At 41.4% G+C, this 17786-nt stretch overlaps 2 protein-coding genes across 2 annotated transcripts in view; both read right to left on the minus strand.

Annotated features, from left to right (window-relative positions):
* Positions 1–1102: 1102 nt before the first annotated feature.
* cwc25 (CWC25 spliceosome associated protein homolog) lies at positions 1103–4786 on the minus strand. Its single transcript, XM_005746036.1, has 9 exons — positions 4612–4786; positions 3952–4124; positions 3619–3855; positions 3458–3527; positions 3178–3326; positions 2994–3060; positions 2098–2306; positions 1668–1835; positions 1103–1559 (listed from the first exon to the last, which is right to left on the minus strand). Exons 1-9 carry the CDS (start codon positions 4627–4629, stop codon positions 1448–1450), a joined length of 1203 nt encoding a protein of 400 aa, XP_005746093.1. The 5' UTR covers positions 4630–4786; the 3' UTR covers positions 1103–1447.
* Positions 4787–10828: 6042 nt separating this feature from the next.
* sp6 (Sp6 transcription factor) overlaps positions 10829–17786 on the minus strand; it is an 8492-nt gene continuing 1534 nt past the window's right edge. The window contains exon 2 of the mRNA XM_005746037.1: positions 10829–12307. Coding sequence (XP_005746094.1) covers positions 11267–12187 — 921 coding nt within the window. The 5' untranslated portion in view covers positions 12188–12307 and the 3' untranslated portion in view covers positions 10829–11266. The remainder of the gene's footprint in view (positions 12308–17786) is intronic.

The raw sequence follows: 17786 nt of genomic DNA on the forward strand, positions 1-17786 counted from the left end.
AATTATTTTATTTGCATTTTTTAATCACTAGGGTTTGAGAGTAACGAAATTTCTATTCTCTGTATGTCCTGTACATGTGGCAGAATTGACAAATAAAGTTGACTTGACTTGACTAATCATACAAGCCAAGACCCGCTGGTGTGGGTCAAAATCAGCCAAGTTTTCAGGTGAACCCATTGTGAAACCTAGCCCGCCCTATGATTTCCTGAGGTCAAATGGCCCAGGATGTTTGTGAGCATTACGGCTTCCAGGAAGGGATCTCAAAACTGGAATATAGGTGGCAGGCAGTTGGTGCCGTAAGCCACCGCCTCTCTTCAAAGATGGTCATTCACAGTGGACATAGATGGCTTTTCACTCCTCTTTCAAACCACCCGTCTTCTCCAAAATGTGAACATTGGCTTCCTCGAAAGAGTGATCTTTGTCCTTTAGATGCAGACGGATAGCCGAGTCTTGTCCCATTGAGGTGGCTCTTCTAGGTTGTGCCATGCATTTATGAAGTGGCTGTTTGGTCTCTCCAACATAGAGGTCTGAGCATTCCTCGCTGCTGTACAGCAAACACTATGTTGTTAAGTTTGTCTTTGGGATGAACCCATTTTTGTCTGAGTGTGTGGCTGGGTCTGTGTTAAACAGCAACTTTCAGAAAAGACAAATGATGCAAGTACTGCTGCTGTGTCTGCTGAGCTTCACGGAGTGCTCTTGATGCTGTCGGTCCACTAATGCAATTGTGACAACCTTTATGGTTTGCAGTGAGATACAGAACTTTGGTTTTGGGCAACTGTTAACATTTTCTTGGTTAGTTTGCATGAATTAGCTGGTCTGTGTGTGTCTGTGAGATGTGCTTATACAGCTCATTGACTAAGCTAGTTAACTATTATATAGTTACATAACTGCTTTATTTTGATTTCAAATGAGCTTTACCATGCTAATATATTTATTTTGTCACATTTTATTCTATTTCCACTCTCTTTATTTGATCTGTTTGATGTTAACTTTCAGGTGCTAAGGAATTTCCCCACTTCAGGGTATACAAAGTATATTTTCTCTTAAATAACAGTCTATGATCAGTAACAAGTGGCATTTAAAAAAGAATGAATAATACAAATCCAGAAATGTAATTTTTATACCATTTGTTGCTCACAGTACCAAACGAATATTACAAAAGCATTTGAGATAAGAGGTCCTATCAATATGTAAAAACAAAAACAGTAAATTGCACAAACTTACTTTAACCTTATAAACAGTTATTTGATTTGAAGAAAGTAGCTAAAACACATGAAGTAACAACAGGCCTTTTGTACTGTACATATGAATACTGTGACATCTGCTTTTCAAATTAAAAGCCTGTGTTTGAATTCCTGACAGGCTCGCAGCTCACCTGCCCCAGTCAAAAAATGGTGTGTGGCAGTCTTTTTAGTCAGTTCATTGACTGTAATGTGAATTTCTGTCTTTATCGTTTCATGAAGTTTTCCAGGGAGGCTGACGTCCTCTGAATGGAGTGGATATTTCTCTTCACTCTGTCCTCTAAGGAGGAGCTCGCGGCACTCTCCAGCTTCATGTTGCTGCAAGATGACAAAGGTCAGTTACTGAAACTTAAAATGCACAAACACACACAAATAACTGATCTGATTATCAGACTTGTGTCCACAAACATCACACTCTGAACTTACTGGATGAAGCCAGCATGGCGGTCATGCTTGGCGTTTTGTTCCCTCTGCTTCTCCTGCTCGTCCTGCCTCTTATAGCGCTTCACATTATTCTCCCTGTCCTCCTCCCGCTGCTTGGCTTGGTCCATCATCTCACGCCTCTTTCGCTCCATCTCCTCTGCAGAGAGCTTCCTACATCAGACAGAACAACATGGAAAATTAACCAGTTCAGCGTGGGTGGTGATAAAGATGAGATTTTATGTAACATGTTACAATTTAAGCAGCTCATCTGCTCATCTTAACACACGTATCACAGTTACAACATCGATAATATTTACAAGTGCTTGCAAAAAAAAAAAAAAAAGAGCAGATCAAAGCAGTTATTGCAATATTTAATCAGTTATCATACAAATGCGTTCACAAACATACTTTTTGGAGATGTGTACGCTCTTACTTGGGCACGTGGTTCCTCTGTCTCTGGTAGCGGTCCTTCTGTGGGCTGGGAGCTCTGGGTTCCTGCTTCTTTTCACTCCGATGTGAGGAGGATGAAGAGTAGGAGCGGCTGTCCTTGTAATTCCTGTGAGGTGATCGGGATCGGCTCCTCTCACGCCGCCCTGAGTGACCGGAGGAGGTCGAGGTCTGTTGATATCTGTCTGTTGGGAGCTGAGGGAAAAGACCAATAATCAGCAACACATTTCAGGAGGGTCTCCCCTCACAGTGGATTGGGCCAGAAACCCCCAAGAAAAAGAAAAGCTGCATGCTGCTCTCAAAAAAACAAAACAAAAAAAACCAACAACACTTGCAAAGAAACTTTAGCTCCCTGGTCACCGGGAGTCCCTTATTTCTACTTGTTGAAGGCTTTCAACTTCTACTCTCGTGCTGTGTGTGCAGCTTACACAGAGAACTGTGGGTCAGAATGGCAGAATGTGAACACACTCATGCATGCATATTAAAGTTTTCCAGGCATGCTGAAGAAGGTTAATATTTTGTGGATATTTATAAGCATATTTACTAAAAACACTTTAAAGATGAAGCGATTGGTTTTGCCAGTGCACATCTGATTAATCACTTCCACACCAGTTACAACCCACTCATGATGCAGAGAGTTTCCCTTAATTTGGAACTAATGAAGCAAAGCATGACTCTACCCTTTAAACTGATGAGCTTTGCTGTTTAGTTATGGCACCTTTACTTTTCACAAATACAAGCTTGAACTTAAGACACTCCGCAGACTTTCCCTTTAGAGGCTCTAGGACTGTTTCCCACACAGTGGATGTCTCAGAGATCAGATGCTGAAAATGCAGGACAAGTCATGTGCATGTGTGTGATCACAGTAGCTGTGGTACAGACCTGTAGACCATAGCCTGGATGATGATGATGAGAATGAGATTTGGTGTCTGAGGAGTTGTCTCGTGACCTGAAAAACGAATAAAAAATGATATATAAAAAAAGTGGTACTTATGAGCAATTTGCTGGTTTACACAGAAGTCTCATAACATACTGCAATCATTTCTGAAACAACCTCTTTACTAGCCTGTGTTTCTTCTCATCGTCTTCCTCCGAGCTCGAACTTGAACTCCTCTTATGCTTCTTTTCCTTCCTTCTGTCTTTGTCTCCTTTCTTCTCCTTCTTCTCCTTCTTCCTCTTCTTTTTCTTGTCTTTCTTGTCAAGGTTTTGGCGAAGCTATTTAAAAACAACCAAACAAATACAAATATTTACATGATAGAAATCATCAGCCTGTAATAATAATGCTTTTTAGGATGTTATATCTCATTAACCTACACCGATACCAGCTTTTTGGACCTTAACGTTACCATTTCTTTAATTTTCTTCATCTTTACTGGATTAGTCAGGACTTCTCTCTTCTTTGCTTCCTCACGTTTCCTTTACAACACCAACAAAACGCAAACATGATCATCTGCAAATTTAACAATATCTTCAGAACAAATCAAAAGAGAATGGCACGTTCACTCACCTGATTTCAAACAGGGGGTCTTCCCTGATCTTGGCAGCCAAATCGAGGCTGGAGGCAGGGGTGGCAGGGTTAAATATGGACCCAGGCAGGAGGCCTGTCTCAGCTGAGGGACCGCTCTCTGGCTCCTCATACTGGTCAGTGATCTGCTTGTCAATGGGGCGCCCAAGCAGGTACTCATCCCTGGACACCTGACCGGCAGGGCCCTGGTACATCCAGTCCAACCGATCATCTTTTTTTCTGTCACCATCCAATAAAAGTACAGCATATCTCAGACACAACGTTCCTCTTTGAACCATTAACTTATCGTTCCTCATAACACAGGAGATAACTCACTTTAAGACGCCGGTTTCCTCCGCATATTTTGTCATTTCCTCTCGGGCTCGTTCCTCCTTCAGCTGCTTCTGGAGCTCCTCGATCTTTTTACGTTCAGCCTCATGTTTCTGCTCAGCTTTCCAGACACGCTCAATGTTTTTCATAGTCTGGGGGTGCCAGCTCTTTTTCAAGTTCTGGTAGAAAACACGTCAAAACCCATCAACGACTACATCATTGGAAACCACCAGGAGCTCCCTTTTAGTAGACAATAACTAGCCGAAGCCTTTAATATCTATAGTTCTTAATTTTAATTATTTTATTCTACCGCAATGATCCAAATGTTATTTGACAACAAAATCTATAATATTTCATATCTATAAGTACATTCTACACAGAAAAATAAGTAAAATATTTATTAAAGGTTTCTGATCTAAAAATGTACTCATATTTATAATCCTCAACTAGTTCAGAATAAGAAGACCGAAATTAAAGGAATTATAGCCGAACTTAACTATGCTTCCTACAGAATTCCAAAAGCTTTTAATTCAAGCCCTAAATGTCTGTGTATGACATGTAAGCAAACATCTATAAATTAACCATTAATTTCAATGGAGTTTGGTATTAGCGTTGTTTCTTCCCCGGCGCATGCGCCCGTAGTAAAAGATTAAGACTCAGACTTACCAGATCGCCGCCTCCCATCTTGAAAAACGTTTCTTTTCAGTCCCAAAGAGAAATGGAAATGGCCAAAACTGACCGTTAGCGACTGAAGGTGAAACCACCAAAGTTTTTCACCAGCTGGAAAATGGAGCTGCCGACGCTTGAGTGTGACGCGTTTTGTGTATATCCTGTTTTTAATATTTCGTCTTCCGGTTTTAGCTCATGGTGCTTTCACTGGTCCTTTAAAAAACTCAGTTAAATAAGGTGCTTTCGGTGGCAAGCATAGACTACATGTGTAAAATCTTTATTAAAATTATATATGTGTGTATTATTATATTACACATATAGGTTTCTATATTAAAGGCACTATTATACATAGTTATTTTTAAAAGAAAATGAAACCGATATACAGTCTACTGCTGAAACTGACTTAAAACTACAACAATATATTTTGTCCAGCTAAGAAGCCTTTAATGAAGCCATTAAAATCCTGCCATGAGTTCTGCCTGTTTAAATATTTATCTAAGAGCCGTATGTTGTCCCTGAACGCAACACCGTCAGGGGGTTAATTTGGGTCATTTAGACTTTCACCCTTAGATGCGTCTTACCAAGATTTACGGTGTAAAATATGACTAAAACTTCAAAGTAATTAAATCTCCCATCAAAGGTGAGTCATAAGTAATTTTTTTTATATTTTCCAGAAAAACTATTTTTTACCAGTCAAACTGACAGTTCTGAAAGTAACCATTTCCACACAATTAATTATTTAAATATTTTGTTTTTAATCCTTTAGTAGGAAATTTTTATTTTTAAATCAATGTTTGCCTTACAGTTTATTATTTTCGTTTGATTTAAAGAATGTCTGTATTTTATTACAGACCTTCTGTCAGGTTGTGTGGCCAAACAACTGTTTGTTTGTTTCAAAGCTTAATATTATTTGCATATTGGCCATTTTATTAGTTACACCTTTCTAATATCACTGGACTCCCTTTTTTGCTGTCTCAAATCTTTGTGGTGTAGAATCAACAAGGTGCTTAAAACATTCCTTGGGGATTTTGGTCCATGTTGACATGATAGCATCCCAAGCTGCAGATTTGTCAGCTGCACATGATGAGAATCTCCTGTTCTACCACATCCCAAAGGTGCTCTATAGGACTGAGATCTGATGACTGTGGAGGTCATTTGATTACAGTAAACTCAATATCATGTTCAAATATTTTGTGTCAAGGTGTGATATACCCCACGAAGCAGTCGCCAGAAAATGGGTACACTGTGGATGGACAAACCATCTAGGTCAGGGTGGAACAGAATGAATGATCAAATATATTTTCAGATACAATCCCCTTCATGAGTAAAGTCATCTGGAGAAGAAATCAAATAAATAATTGTTGTGAAAAACCTATCTTTAAAAATGGTCCATTGTGAAAAAGAAATTAAGACTCGTAAGCAAGATGATTGCACATCGTTCTCACTTTCCTTCCTCCAAATTAGAGGCGGGGTTTAGAAGGTGGCAAGAAAGGGACTTCTAATGTTGGGTCAGCTATTTGAGGCAGACGAGCTGATGTCTTCTGAGCAGCTTCAGCTCAAACATGCAGCACATGATTTTTCAGAGGTATTTATAGCTGAGAGCCTATATGTACAGAAACACAAAGAACGGGACAAGCTGTGTGCCACACCACCAAGTATGGAGCAATTCTTTATGTTAACAATCAAATGAGCTATTAGATCAATACGTTGGGCACCAGATGGATTAAAAAGCAACAATTGGATATTCCTACTGAAAGTTGTTTCATTCATTGCTAAGAAGATGATCACAGTAACCTGGCTGAGGCCACAGTCCTCAATGGTGGGTCAATAGAAGGAGAGGGTGAAGGAGGTTTACAAATTTACTTTCATTACAATGAACCTCGGTACTTCCTCTTTAATTCCTCTGATTTTTACTCCCACCACCACCTTTCTTATCCCTAATTAATAGATATATGATCCATACTGTTAGATCTCAGAGTGTTTTTATGACCCCTGGCGGATGTTATTATTTATGTTTGGTTAGTCCTTATTTCTCTCATTTCATGTAGTTATGGAGCAAATATGGAGCATAAGAATGCCAGAAATTGTGGGCTGATTTTCAGAAAGAAAGAAAGAAAGATGTAATTGCACCGACACTAGAAGTTAAAAAACTAAAAGGATAAACATGGTGAGGAACAATACTCAAGTAGGCCGTGGCATTTAAACAATGCTCAGTCGGTACTAGGGGTCAAAGATGTGCCAATAAAATATCCCCCACAACACCCCCAGAAGCCCAAACCATTGACACAAAGCAGGTGGATTCATGCTTCATGATGTTTACACCAAATAATGACTCTACTACCTGAGACTCATAACACCAGGTAAAGTTTTTCCAATCTGTTATGGTCCAACTTTGCAGAGGCTGTGAGTTGTGGTCTCAGTTTCCTTATCTTAGTTGACAAAAGTGGCACTCAGTGTGGTCTTCTGCTACTGGGTTCAACATGTATGCTCAGGGATACTTCCCGGCATACCTTGGTTGCAAAGCTTGAATTAATACTGCCTTCCTATCGGCTCGAAGCAGTCTGGCCATTCCTCTCTGACCTCTGGAATAAAAAAGGAATTTTCACCCGGACAACTGCACTCACTGGATATTTTCTCTATTCTTTATGAACCCAGAGATGGTTGTGTGTGAAATCCCAGCGGATCAGCAGTTTGTGAAATACTCAGATAAGTCCCTCTGGCACCAACAACCATACCACAATCAAAGTCATTTAAATCCCCTTTCTTCCCCATTCTGATGCTCGGTTTGAACCTCAGTAGGTTGTCGTCACAATGTCTACATGTCTAAATGCACTGAGTTGTTATTGTGTGAATGGCTGATTAGATATTTGCATTAACAAGCAGTGGAACAAGTGAGAGCATTATTATTATTATTATTTGTCTCTTATTAATTGAGTGCAAATTAAAACAAAAAGAAATTCAGAAATTCTGCCTCCTATAAATAAAAGTTAAACATGAACACAGAATATATACACATATCTTTATTTAATAAAGGGCAATAATAGATTAAATACGTTATTACACCAAGATATTTAACTTATTAAAAGTTTTTGAACTTATTTTATTACAGTCTCCACAACTACTACATTTACTACAGTAACCAATTCAAAATGTTGTCCATAAAAGGAAAGAACTCAGAAATTATTACTATTATTAATAATAATAATAGTCAATACACAATAATTGACTAATGTTTAAGCATTGTCTTTCATTTGTTATTTTCTATACATTAATACAGCAACTGTGAGCCTCCAGTAATTCAAGCTCTCTAATATATAAAAATCTGCCTAACGTCTATGACGGTTTACATACATCCTAAAAGTGTTTTACACTGTAAAGCTGCTCGCACTGCTTGCTACACAACTACCAATCATACAATATCGATTATGAAAACTACCCAAAACAAGTAACCAAAGCTCTTCCTGCTGCTGGTCTGCCAGCGCAGCCTTTCTCTTCATGTCAACGCTGCAGAAAAAAGGAGTCGAACGGTGCTCGTGTTTCAACAACGTGTTCTGGTAAATGATGTGTCTCTGAAAATGAAAACAAAACTGCAGCAGCTCTTATTGAAATGGAAATGGGGGCAGGAAACATTTGGAAGAACTATATGAAGCCACTCAATGAGGAAATCCAGCAGTGTAGCCCTCTGTCAGATGATGTATGTGATGACAGCGTGAACATTTTGAGCCATTTTGACATTTACTTTTACATATTTATGACATTTATGACCGTCATGTTCCACCTCTTTTATGTACTGCCTGTTCACAGCAGGGAGATTCAAGTATGAGGACACCTTCTGTGTTAAAGGTGCAAAAGTGAACCGGAGGGCTTTCACGTTCAAGCCGGAAGACAGTAATCATGAATCAGTGTGAACCTGGGTCCACACGATCCACTATTTCCACCCTTCCTGTGCAACATATTCTAGTGTAGGCCGCTTGTGTTTTGAGAGATGTTGCACTGCATTGGTTGCTCCTCATTTGCAATAAGCTGAGGTCTAGAACACTTTTTTTCTTTAATATAAAACAAAGGCACACAAGTTCTCAAATAAGCAACCTTGTCGGTCCAGTTTGGAACAGAAAGCCCATGAGAGGTGTGTCATTGTGTGTTTGTAGCACCTTTATTGAGAAGGTGAGCAGTTATCAACCATCTACCGTAACACTGCCTAACAGCACACTCATCAAGTGTCAAATGCTGGAATGTGGCGCCAGCCCTTCCGAAAACTCGCTGGGACACATAAGACGTCATGGCCCTCTGATTAAGCCAGTCTGTGTTTAACCACACTGACTCGCTGTGGTTCAGTGTGAACAAGCAAAGGCGTCATAACGACGGGGGTGTCACCTGACAGCCTCAAGGTGGAATATCTGTGTGAAAAACAATAGGGGGAGCCTCCAGAGCTGAAACACAAAGCCAACATGGAAAAGGCAAAAATGCAGTACCTCTAATGTCCACTTGAGGGACTCCAAAAGTGTTTTTTTCCCCCCTTTCAAAAAAAAAAATTGTTTATAGAACTCATCTACTTGTTTAATTAAGTTAATGGTGCAGCTGTGTTGACTGACACATGAGCTTTACAGTTTGCTGATAACTTAGCACTCCGCCCTTTTATCCATACACGGTTACTTCTAGCTAAAAAACAAACAAACAAAAAAACGAAAACAAAACAAAAAACAACATGGTGCTAATTTCACCTTAAAAATGAGTGCAAAACCATTACTTTATCACGGTGGCAATGTCCATCTTTATGCTTTTAAAAAAATGTTTGTTTTTTTAGTTTTTTTTTAAAGATTTTCTTTTGTGTTATTTTAATTTTGGCCACTTGGGGGCAGCAGGAAAACCAGTAAATGCTGGTGTATTTTAAAGCTGTATTTGATTTTTAGAATTATACCCTATATTTGTAAAAGTATTGAGCTGCACGTCTTAACCTTTTTCAGTTGCATTGGCACAGCTGTGTAACATCAAGCACCACGACAGGCAGGCTGCTTCTACAGACACTGAAAAAAACTGAACGCTCCAGTGAGTCCGTAACTCCAAACATCCTTTGGCATTAACGTCAGCACAAAAACTGTACATCGGGAGCTTCGTGGCACGAGTTTACTCCTGCAGATGCAATGTGTAGGTGGCCCAGTACTTTTATCCATATAGTGTATTTTTTGTCCCTTGAATATTGTGAGTTTAATATTGACTCCCTTTTATTTAAAAAAAATCAAATAAAGTTTTGTAGTTTTATGTTTTGCAGCGAGTTGCTCACTCTCTCTGTTTAGAGGCAGCAGTGAGCTGGAAGCATGATTCATGGGTGAAGCTGAAACAACAGTAAAGGTGAGAGCAGATAAATCAAAACAATGACCTAAAAGATGCTAAAACATAGAGTACAGATGAGATGAATGAGTGGTGACTCATCAAGTGAGCTCTTTCACATTACACATTTGAGCCATTGTTACAAAAGCTGCAGTTAAATGCAGCTTTAAACAGCGGGACTGCATCAGGCTCCAGATTAACCTCTTAGCAGTCGTCGTCAGTGACCCATTTAATGTTGGGGCCACGGTTTGGTTGTGTTTTAGCCACAACTCATAAAAAAGTAAGAACATCAGCTCTATCCATAACCTTAAATGGCAGATGTAGCAGAAGGAGTATTTCTCTGTGCAAGCCTGTCGTGTTGACAGGGCTGATCTGTGGAGTTGTGTTTGTCTTGCTGCCAGATGTGACTTCTCTCATCGGCGTGTCTCGACAGAAACCGGGCTTCATTTCAGCAGCCGGCATTTCCCGTCCGCCTGCCATTCAGCCTCCGTCCTTGTGAGTTTTTCACATCACTGTAGTAGTTTTTTTCTTTGTTGCGCTCCCAGTGGAACACCTGTTCACATTCTCCTACTGTGTGTTAATAAGTGCCACTATGGCAGTGACATAAACACAGTATTTTCGGTAAACACTAGCCATTGTAGTGCATAATTTTCTATATTATATTATATTATATTATCACCAGCCTTATTTTGGCCATAGTACAACATTAAAGTTGTATTTCCTTTGAATTACAGACCATTTTAATTATTGTCACACTCTTTGGTCTTCTGCACTTTCACCCATTCAAATGGCTGCTAACCTACATCTTCTTCCAGTACAGTAGGCTACACAGACATGTGGTAACAGTCTGAACATAAGGAAAATATCAATATTACCGTCTGCTTTCCTTGAAACTGTTAAACTTAATGCTCTTTTCTTCCAGTTACACATTTGATCTGATTGTAAACAAGTTACCCAACCACCTTCTCATGAACTCAGGTCAGTCTCTTGGGCTACTGGTGGCTGTAGCGCTAGCAGCAATCGAAGTCCAGCAACAAGCTGCAGCTTCAGCTCCGTCGCCTCCTTCGCCACCTTTCACCTTTAGTAGTCACAGACGAAAGGTTTACACACAAGATCAATAGGATTCCTGCTTTTCAGCGTGACGTGGCATCACGGTTTATCACATTTGTGTGATAAATTCACAGGATCACACATACATATTTTTTGTTCCATCCAGTGTTCATCAGTGAAAGAGTGTTCATACCTTCCTTCTACTCTCTAATCTATCGTGAAACTATGACACCTCTGTGAGGTGATGGCAACCCTTTAACTGAACGCGGCGCAGCTAGCCCGACTGCCCCGTCACGCTGGAGACGGAGGCGTCTGTCTCACACTTCAGCTTCAGTGGAGGATCTGTGCTGTCAGACACGTTTGCGGACGACTGGGGAGGTGTCGATGCATCAAAGCTCTTATCCCCCCTCCCATCTCCGTTTAGCCTGTCCTCCCCTTGTCCTGGCGGGGACTCATGGGTGCGCATGTGCTTGGCCAGGTGGTCGTTGCGCATGAACACTCTGGGACATAATGCGCAGCTGAACTTCTTGGCTCCAGTGTGCGTCTGTAGGTGTCGCTGCAGTTCATCAGAGCGCGTGAACCTCTTGCCACAGAACAGCCAGTTGCAGACGAACGGCCGGTCTCCGCTGTGCCAGCGCAGGTGAGCCTTCAGATGGGAGGTCTTGGCGTAGGCTTTGCCACAGCCGGGGATGTGGCAATTGTGCATGTGCTTCCTCCTGCTGTCGTCAGTGCTCTGGCCCATCTGCTCAGCGTGGACGCAATTAGGGCAGCGGCACACAGCCTGGCTGCCGCCTCTGGAAGAAGAGCGGCGCTGGGGCTTGGGGCGAGCTGACACAGACGTCTCCTGAGGTTCCTCCATTGAGAAGGTTTCTTGCTGCAGCATTTCAGGGGCCAGTGGCTCCATCTTGAAGCCGTCCTGGGGGAAGAGATGGGATGGTTGCGAGGGTGGAGCGTGCTGAGCCGGGGGCAGGGTGCACAGCTGTGGGTCAGAGCCATAGGGCCCCAGAGAAGGCTGCAAACCCATGGAGCCGCCTGGATTTACTGAAGGCAGGCCCACACCTTGACCCGTCTGTAGGTCTATCCAACTGCCTGCTTGGACGTCTCTGTGAAGGTCCCACCAGGAAGCGATGTTCATGTCGTCTGAGCTGCCACTAGGTGATGCTGTCCGTAACCAGGGCTCGTATGGGTGGGCCATGTGAGCAGCTCGTGCAGGTGCAAATCTGTGGATGAGGTCACCTGCACAAAGTGTTGTTCAGTGTCTTTTGGGTTACGCTGAGATGATTACCACATGACAGGATGGTGACGCATTAAAAACCTGCAGAAAGAAAGAGAAGACTGTTATGGAAGTACTAACGAGACCAAGTTTATTTTTCAGGAGACACAAACGAGAAGTCTAAAATATGGAGACATTTATTATTGAAATGCTTGACAGGAATGAGCATTTCTCATTCCTATCAAGCATTTCTATACTAAATATCTTTATGAGTTTTCTTTTAGCCTTCTAAAGAAAATTGAAAGCACTATTAAAAGCAGCCTGGCTGCTTTTGACGCCCTTCAGAGAGGAAAAAAACAACCTGTGTCAAACAGATAGAAAACACGTCATTGTGATGCAGCAGGCTCCACCGAGTCTGACCTTTTCAGGCCGTTCCCAAAAGAGTGAGACCTGACTAAACATAGGGTTTGACTCCAAAAAAGCTGGGAGAGGATTCAACTTCTGCTGTTTTAACGTTTTAACAATAACAAAAAGGTCAAACGTAAAACTTGTTGAGCAACGAGGATACAATTGTTCTTCCTTCACACAATTCTAATCAATCTGTCCAAAAATTCCTGGATCTGGATTTGAAAAAAGACTCCATATGTTAATCACTTTCAAATCAGGTCAAAAGCCCACCTCTGTTAAAAAATAAACCAATCCAAAAACCTTTTCTGCTCGGACAGGAAGCACAAAATTAAGATTTATTTTAAGTCTATTTCTAAAAAAGTTTGAGACATGAAGTCTGTAACACTGTGTCTTAAGGATGACGTTAGGATAACGTAAAAGCAGACAGGTCCAGAGCTAAATTACCAGGACACGCTCAGACCTTTACCTGGATGCCCAACCAGGAAAAATGTAATGAAACGTAATGGTTGACTGGTTGACCAGATGGTGGTGGGAACCCAGCAGAACAAAGAGGGTAATGAGGAATTAAAACTTCATCAATAAACTCAGGCGCTTGAAAAAGTAAAGCCTTGTAAGTCATGAGCAGAATTTTAAAATGGACTGAAAATTAAATTAGCAACCAGTGCAAGGAGGCCAAAACCGGGTAATATAAGAAGAGCGTGTGGTTTTTATCAGAAGTCAGGCTGCAGAGTTTTGCAGTCTAAAGCTGAGCTAAACTTAACAGCTCAACAGCTCGTTAAGGAGGAAATAAAAGCAAGAGTAACTTCTTCTGTAACATTTCTTTGACCTTCAGAATATTCCCGAGTTGTTGGAAACCATTTTTCTGTTTGTCATATTGTGTGTATGTGTGTTTCTGAACCTCTGAAGAGCTGACGTTCAGGCCTAAATCCGCCTGTCTACAACATTTAAATAACCAACCCTAAGCACACCCCCTTCGTCGCCATGGATACTGCAGTTCTCACGCTGCATGGCCGTGGAGACGGAGGAGAGGGGGGAGCCGGACGTGTCCAGGCAGAGGCCTGCTACGTGCATCCGCTGCCAGGTACTTCCCATGGAGGACGGTCAAAGACAAGTACAAAGAAAACAACATCATCGGCCTGCACTGAGGCAGCGCTGGGGGGAGGATAATGATGGTTAGATGGGGGGAGGGACGAGAGCGGAGGGGGGTGTTGACAGGAGAGCAGTTTGGTAAAGGAAGAAGTTCCAGGGAGGTATGGCTGCAGGCCAAGGTCTATTTGTACGTCTCTGAGGTTTTGGAGATGAAACCTGGCAGACAGGAGAACCAGTTTTTTTTATGAATCACACATGATTTACAACAACAGCTCTCCAGGCGAGACCCGTGAAGCGCCCTGCCCCTTACACACCGGAGGCAGAAAGCATCAACAGTTACAGACTGACGACATTCATGAGCCTGAGAATGGGAGTCGACGACAAAATGAGAACAATTACTTTACGTCCATAATCACAGGCACACGCGCTGAAATAGCATCCTGCGCCCAACACGCTCCAGGAATGCAAACCGCAGCAGCGTCAGTGGGATGGGCTCAGATTTCCAGGTGACACAAAGCTTGTTAAAGGTGGACAAGTCTGTGGAAGCTTTGACAAGAAGCTACCAGCCTGTGAGGTTTGTCCTTGGCCCAAGATGATCTTGTTGACTTCCACTAACCCCCACCCACCTCAGCTCAACCATGAACATCTGTAATTATCTTTACAGCAGGAAACAATAAAGTAGTCTGAAGCTGTAGAGGCTGGTATGGCAGTCTGGAGATCATTTGGTGATATCTGACAGGTTGTGTGAAAACACGAGCTTCATGGACATCCAGTCTGATGCGCAGATCAATTAGCAGCAGGTCGAACTGGCATCAGATGTAGCAAGTAGGTGAAGCTGGGCTTGCCGACAGTGAAGTATCCCCCGAGTTACTCCTCCACATACATTATTCTGTGACTGTGATTTTCTTATTTTGTGATTTTTTTAGCCTTTAAAACAGAGGTGGGGGAACTCCAGGCCTCAAGGGCCAGTGTCCCACAGGGTTTAGACGTGTCCTCGATCCAACACAGCTGATATGATTTAAATGGCTAAATTACCTCCTCAACATGTCTTGGATTTCTCCAGAGGTTTGGTAATGAACTAATCACTAATCATTCAGGTGAGTTGACCCAGGGTGATATCTAAAACCTGCAGGACACCGGCACTTGAGGCCTGGAGTTCCCTACCCCTGCTTTACAAAGACGTCCCTTTAAATCTAAATTTGGTTTAAAAGTCATCTTTTCTGGCTCTTACGAAGATCTGAATTTGACCTAATTTCAACCACCGAGGATGCTTCAGTGGTTAGAAGTTGAGTCGTACATCATAGTAGATATTTCAGTCACACTTACATGGTATTTTTTAGATGTTACCAAATATTTGTATTCATTGTATTTTATGTGAAATCTTTTATATTATTTACTTTTATTTTATTTACTCAGCATTATAGTGGATTTTTTCTGTAGGTACGTCATAACTGCAAACTCTACTGAAACACTAAGCTACAACTTATTTCATAGCCGTAGCTGTAACCTGATGTAGATGTAACTACACTTGCACTGACACAGCTGTGAATGCTGGTAACAGGCTGCATCGTACGCTTCAAATAGTCCAGAGTAAAGTCTAAATTATTAAACTTTTAGACACCTGCAAATGAATTTTTTTGACAGGTGGGTTAGGTAGCTGTTCCAGAGTGCAGGTAAAGGTAAAGTGTGATTGAGTCCTTACTTTTCTTTTCTTTATTTTTATGTATGATTTCTTATTTCTGCACTTTTTAACTCTACTAAAGACTCCGTGTGATTGGTTCAGATTGTGTGTTAGCAGGATTACAAGTTAGTATGACAATTTTCAGCCTGAGTTCAGAGGAATTTGTTTTTGGAGTTGATCTGGATACAAAACCCTATCCAGAACATTTTTTGAAAGATTCTTTATCATTGCTAAAATTCGTTTTATAAATAAACATCCACAAATATATATCAAAAGTGATAAAGAGACACTTTTTCAATGAGCAAAAAAGACCGTTTTAGACCTTTTCCTTTGCTTGTCTTTTCTGCACGTTTTTTGCGTGTGTGGTGCATCCTGAACGTTGGAGCACTACAGTCAAACCATGCATACTACATTTCCTTCTCAAAAGCTCACCCAAAGCCACTCAGAGATGTTTTCTTGTCTCAATGAAATCGTAAAGCAATTAGTTTGGAATTCCCACATGGAACGTCTGTCTTAAAAGGTCCAGCTGATTTAGTTCCTGTCAGCCTGGAGCCAGAGCTACATACTGCTCTGTAATTTTTTGAGAATGTGACATGGCGGCACAGCGGCACAGTCCCTCCACGAAACTGCTCTTACTGACATAAACAAATCAAGCTCATTGCTAAAGTGCTGGAAGCACTGCAGGCTACTAAGAGGAACAGCTGGCATGGGGAGGGAGTGAGAGGAGGCCCCCGGGGGAGGATGGTTCAGAGCAATGACAGAGTTCTGGTCATAAAACCTGTCTGACCAAGACTCAGCAGAGCCGCAATTTACGAGCCTGCCACTGAGAAACAAGAGGCAGATTGAAGCAGTGACGAGAAAGACAGAACTCGCTACTGTTAGTCCATCAGCTGGTGATTTTCAAAATTAAATGAGTAAAGCGTGAAAGCGCTTCTCTAATTGTTTCTACTCAGAAAATGTAACTGAGAATCAACAAATCTTGGACGTTTTCATCAGGCCTGGTTTAACTATAAGTCTGTTGTCACATTTAAGAATAAAGTTGTAAAAACAGTAATGTTAGTACTCCAAAAAGACTAGTTTGGGAATGGAGGTCTGAGTGGAGGTCATGTCATGTGTTTCAAACAGTTATAGCGGATATGTGAGAAAAGGATTGCCATGCTTACAAAAGGCATTAAAGCAAACATTAAAAAGTCCTGTAATGATCACAGTCTGACTCCAGACATGTAAAAGATGTGGTGGGCCTTGCAAACTGTCTTCTTCCATAGATTACAGGTCCCCTAGACTGACGGACTATCTTGTTGTTTACACTGTTAGACCAAAAATCTGGAAATTTAAAGTCCATCATCTCATCTCCCACACGGGGATAAAACAGGTAAAATAGCCATTCTGTTTCCACTGTGGGTCAAATAGCATTTAGCCCACAGAAGATGTTAAAACGAACAATTAAAAGTCCAAAGTCTGACTCCAGACCTGTGGAAGATCTGCTGTCCCTTTTAATCTGTTGTCCCATATTATCCGAGATCTAGAACAAACAGTTACATCGTCTATACTCCAAAAAGACCAGTTTCAGTGCGAGGGCTTTTAGAGCAGTCTGTTTGAACCTGCATGAGGTGCATTATAAATGGAGAGGAGCTCAGATTTGTGGCAGGAGTCACATCTGTTTTCAGAAGACGGAATAAAATATATGATTCAAACACGTGTCTATAAAAATTAAACGTTTCTGAACTTTGTGCTGTTCAGCTGCAGAACAAAAATTAAAAACTCTTTTAGGGACAAAAGTTTGACTTCTCCAGTACCCGATGGCATTTACACATCCAGTTTAACAACCATCCGTCTGCTTTCCCATCTCAGCAGAGACGTAGAACCACGCAGTTAAAACGGTAACGCTGACACTCACAAGGAGTTTGGTTTAACCTGCAAGAAGTGCATGACATGCAGAGTGGAGTCCATGTTTATGGCAGAGAATATATAAATGGCAAACTTCAAAATAAAACATTCTGAACTCTGTAGAGTGACCAGATGTGAGAAAAACATTTGCCATTAGTAGAAAACAATGTTGAAACAAACATTAAAATCTCGTGTAGTGGCCTGAGCAGTGGTCCAGTTTAACTGCAGTCCAGATGTACAACAACATCCTGGCACTCCAGAAAGACAAGCTCAGTGTCAAATGACATTTAGAAGAAGTTTGTTTTAACCTGTTTAAATACATCGTGGGTGGAGAGGAGACCACCTTTGTGCAGGAGTCACGGCTGTTGTCAGAAGGGTGAATAAAAAATGAGCTTCAAACACATTTCTCTCAACACCAGATGTTTTGAACTTTGCAGAGTGGCCGTACGTGAGCGAATGTTCCCCATCAGTACAAATAGATGTGAAAACAATGATGCAGCGACCGTAGTCCGAGAC

Source organism: Pundamilia nyererei, unplaced genomic scaffold (assembly GCF_000239375.1).
Source record: "Pundamilia nyererei isolate P.nyererei 1_Seehausen unplaced genomic scaffold, PunNye1.0 scaffold00171, whole genome shotgun sequence".
Lineage (NCBI taxonomy): Eukaryota > Metazoa > Chordata > Actinopteri > Cichliformes > Cichlidae > Pundamilia > Pundamilia nyererei.

What these genes read in the sequence shown, in the direction of transcription:
- cwc25 (XM_005746036.1), bottom strand. An exon ending in GAGGAAACCGGCGTCTTAAA is followed by an intron (nt 3,856 to 3,951) that starts GTGAGTTATCTC and finishes GGATGGTGACAG; the next exon opens with AAAAAAAGATGATCGGTTGG. An exon ending in TGAAGAAAATTAAAGAAATG is followed by an intron (nt 3,327 to 3,457) that starts GTAACGTTAAGG and finishes GTTTTTAAATAG; the next exon opens with CTTCGCCAAAACCTTGACAA.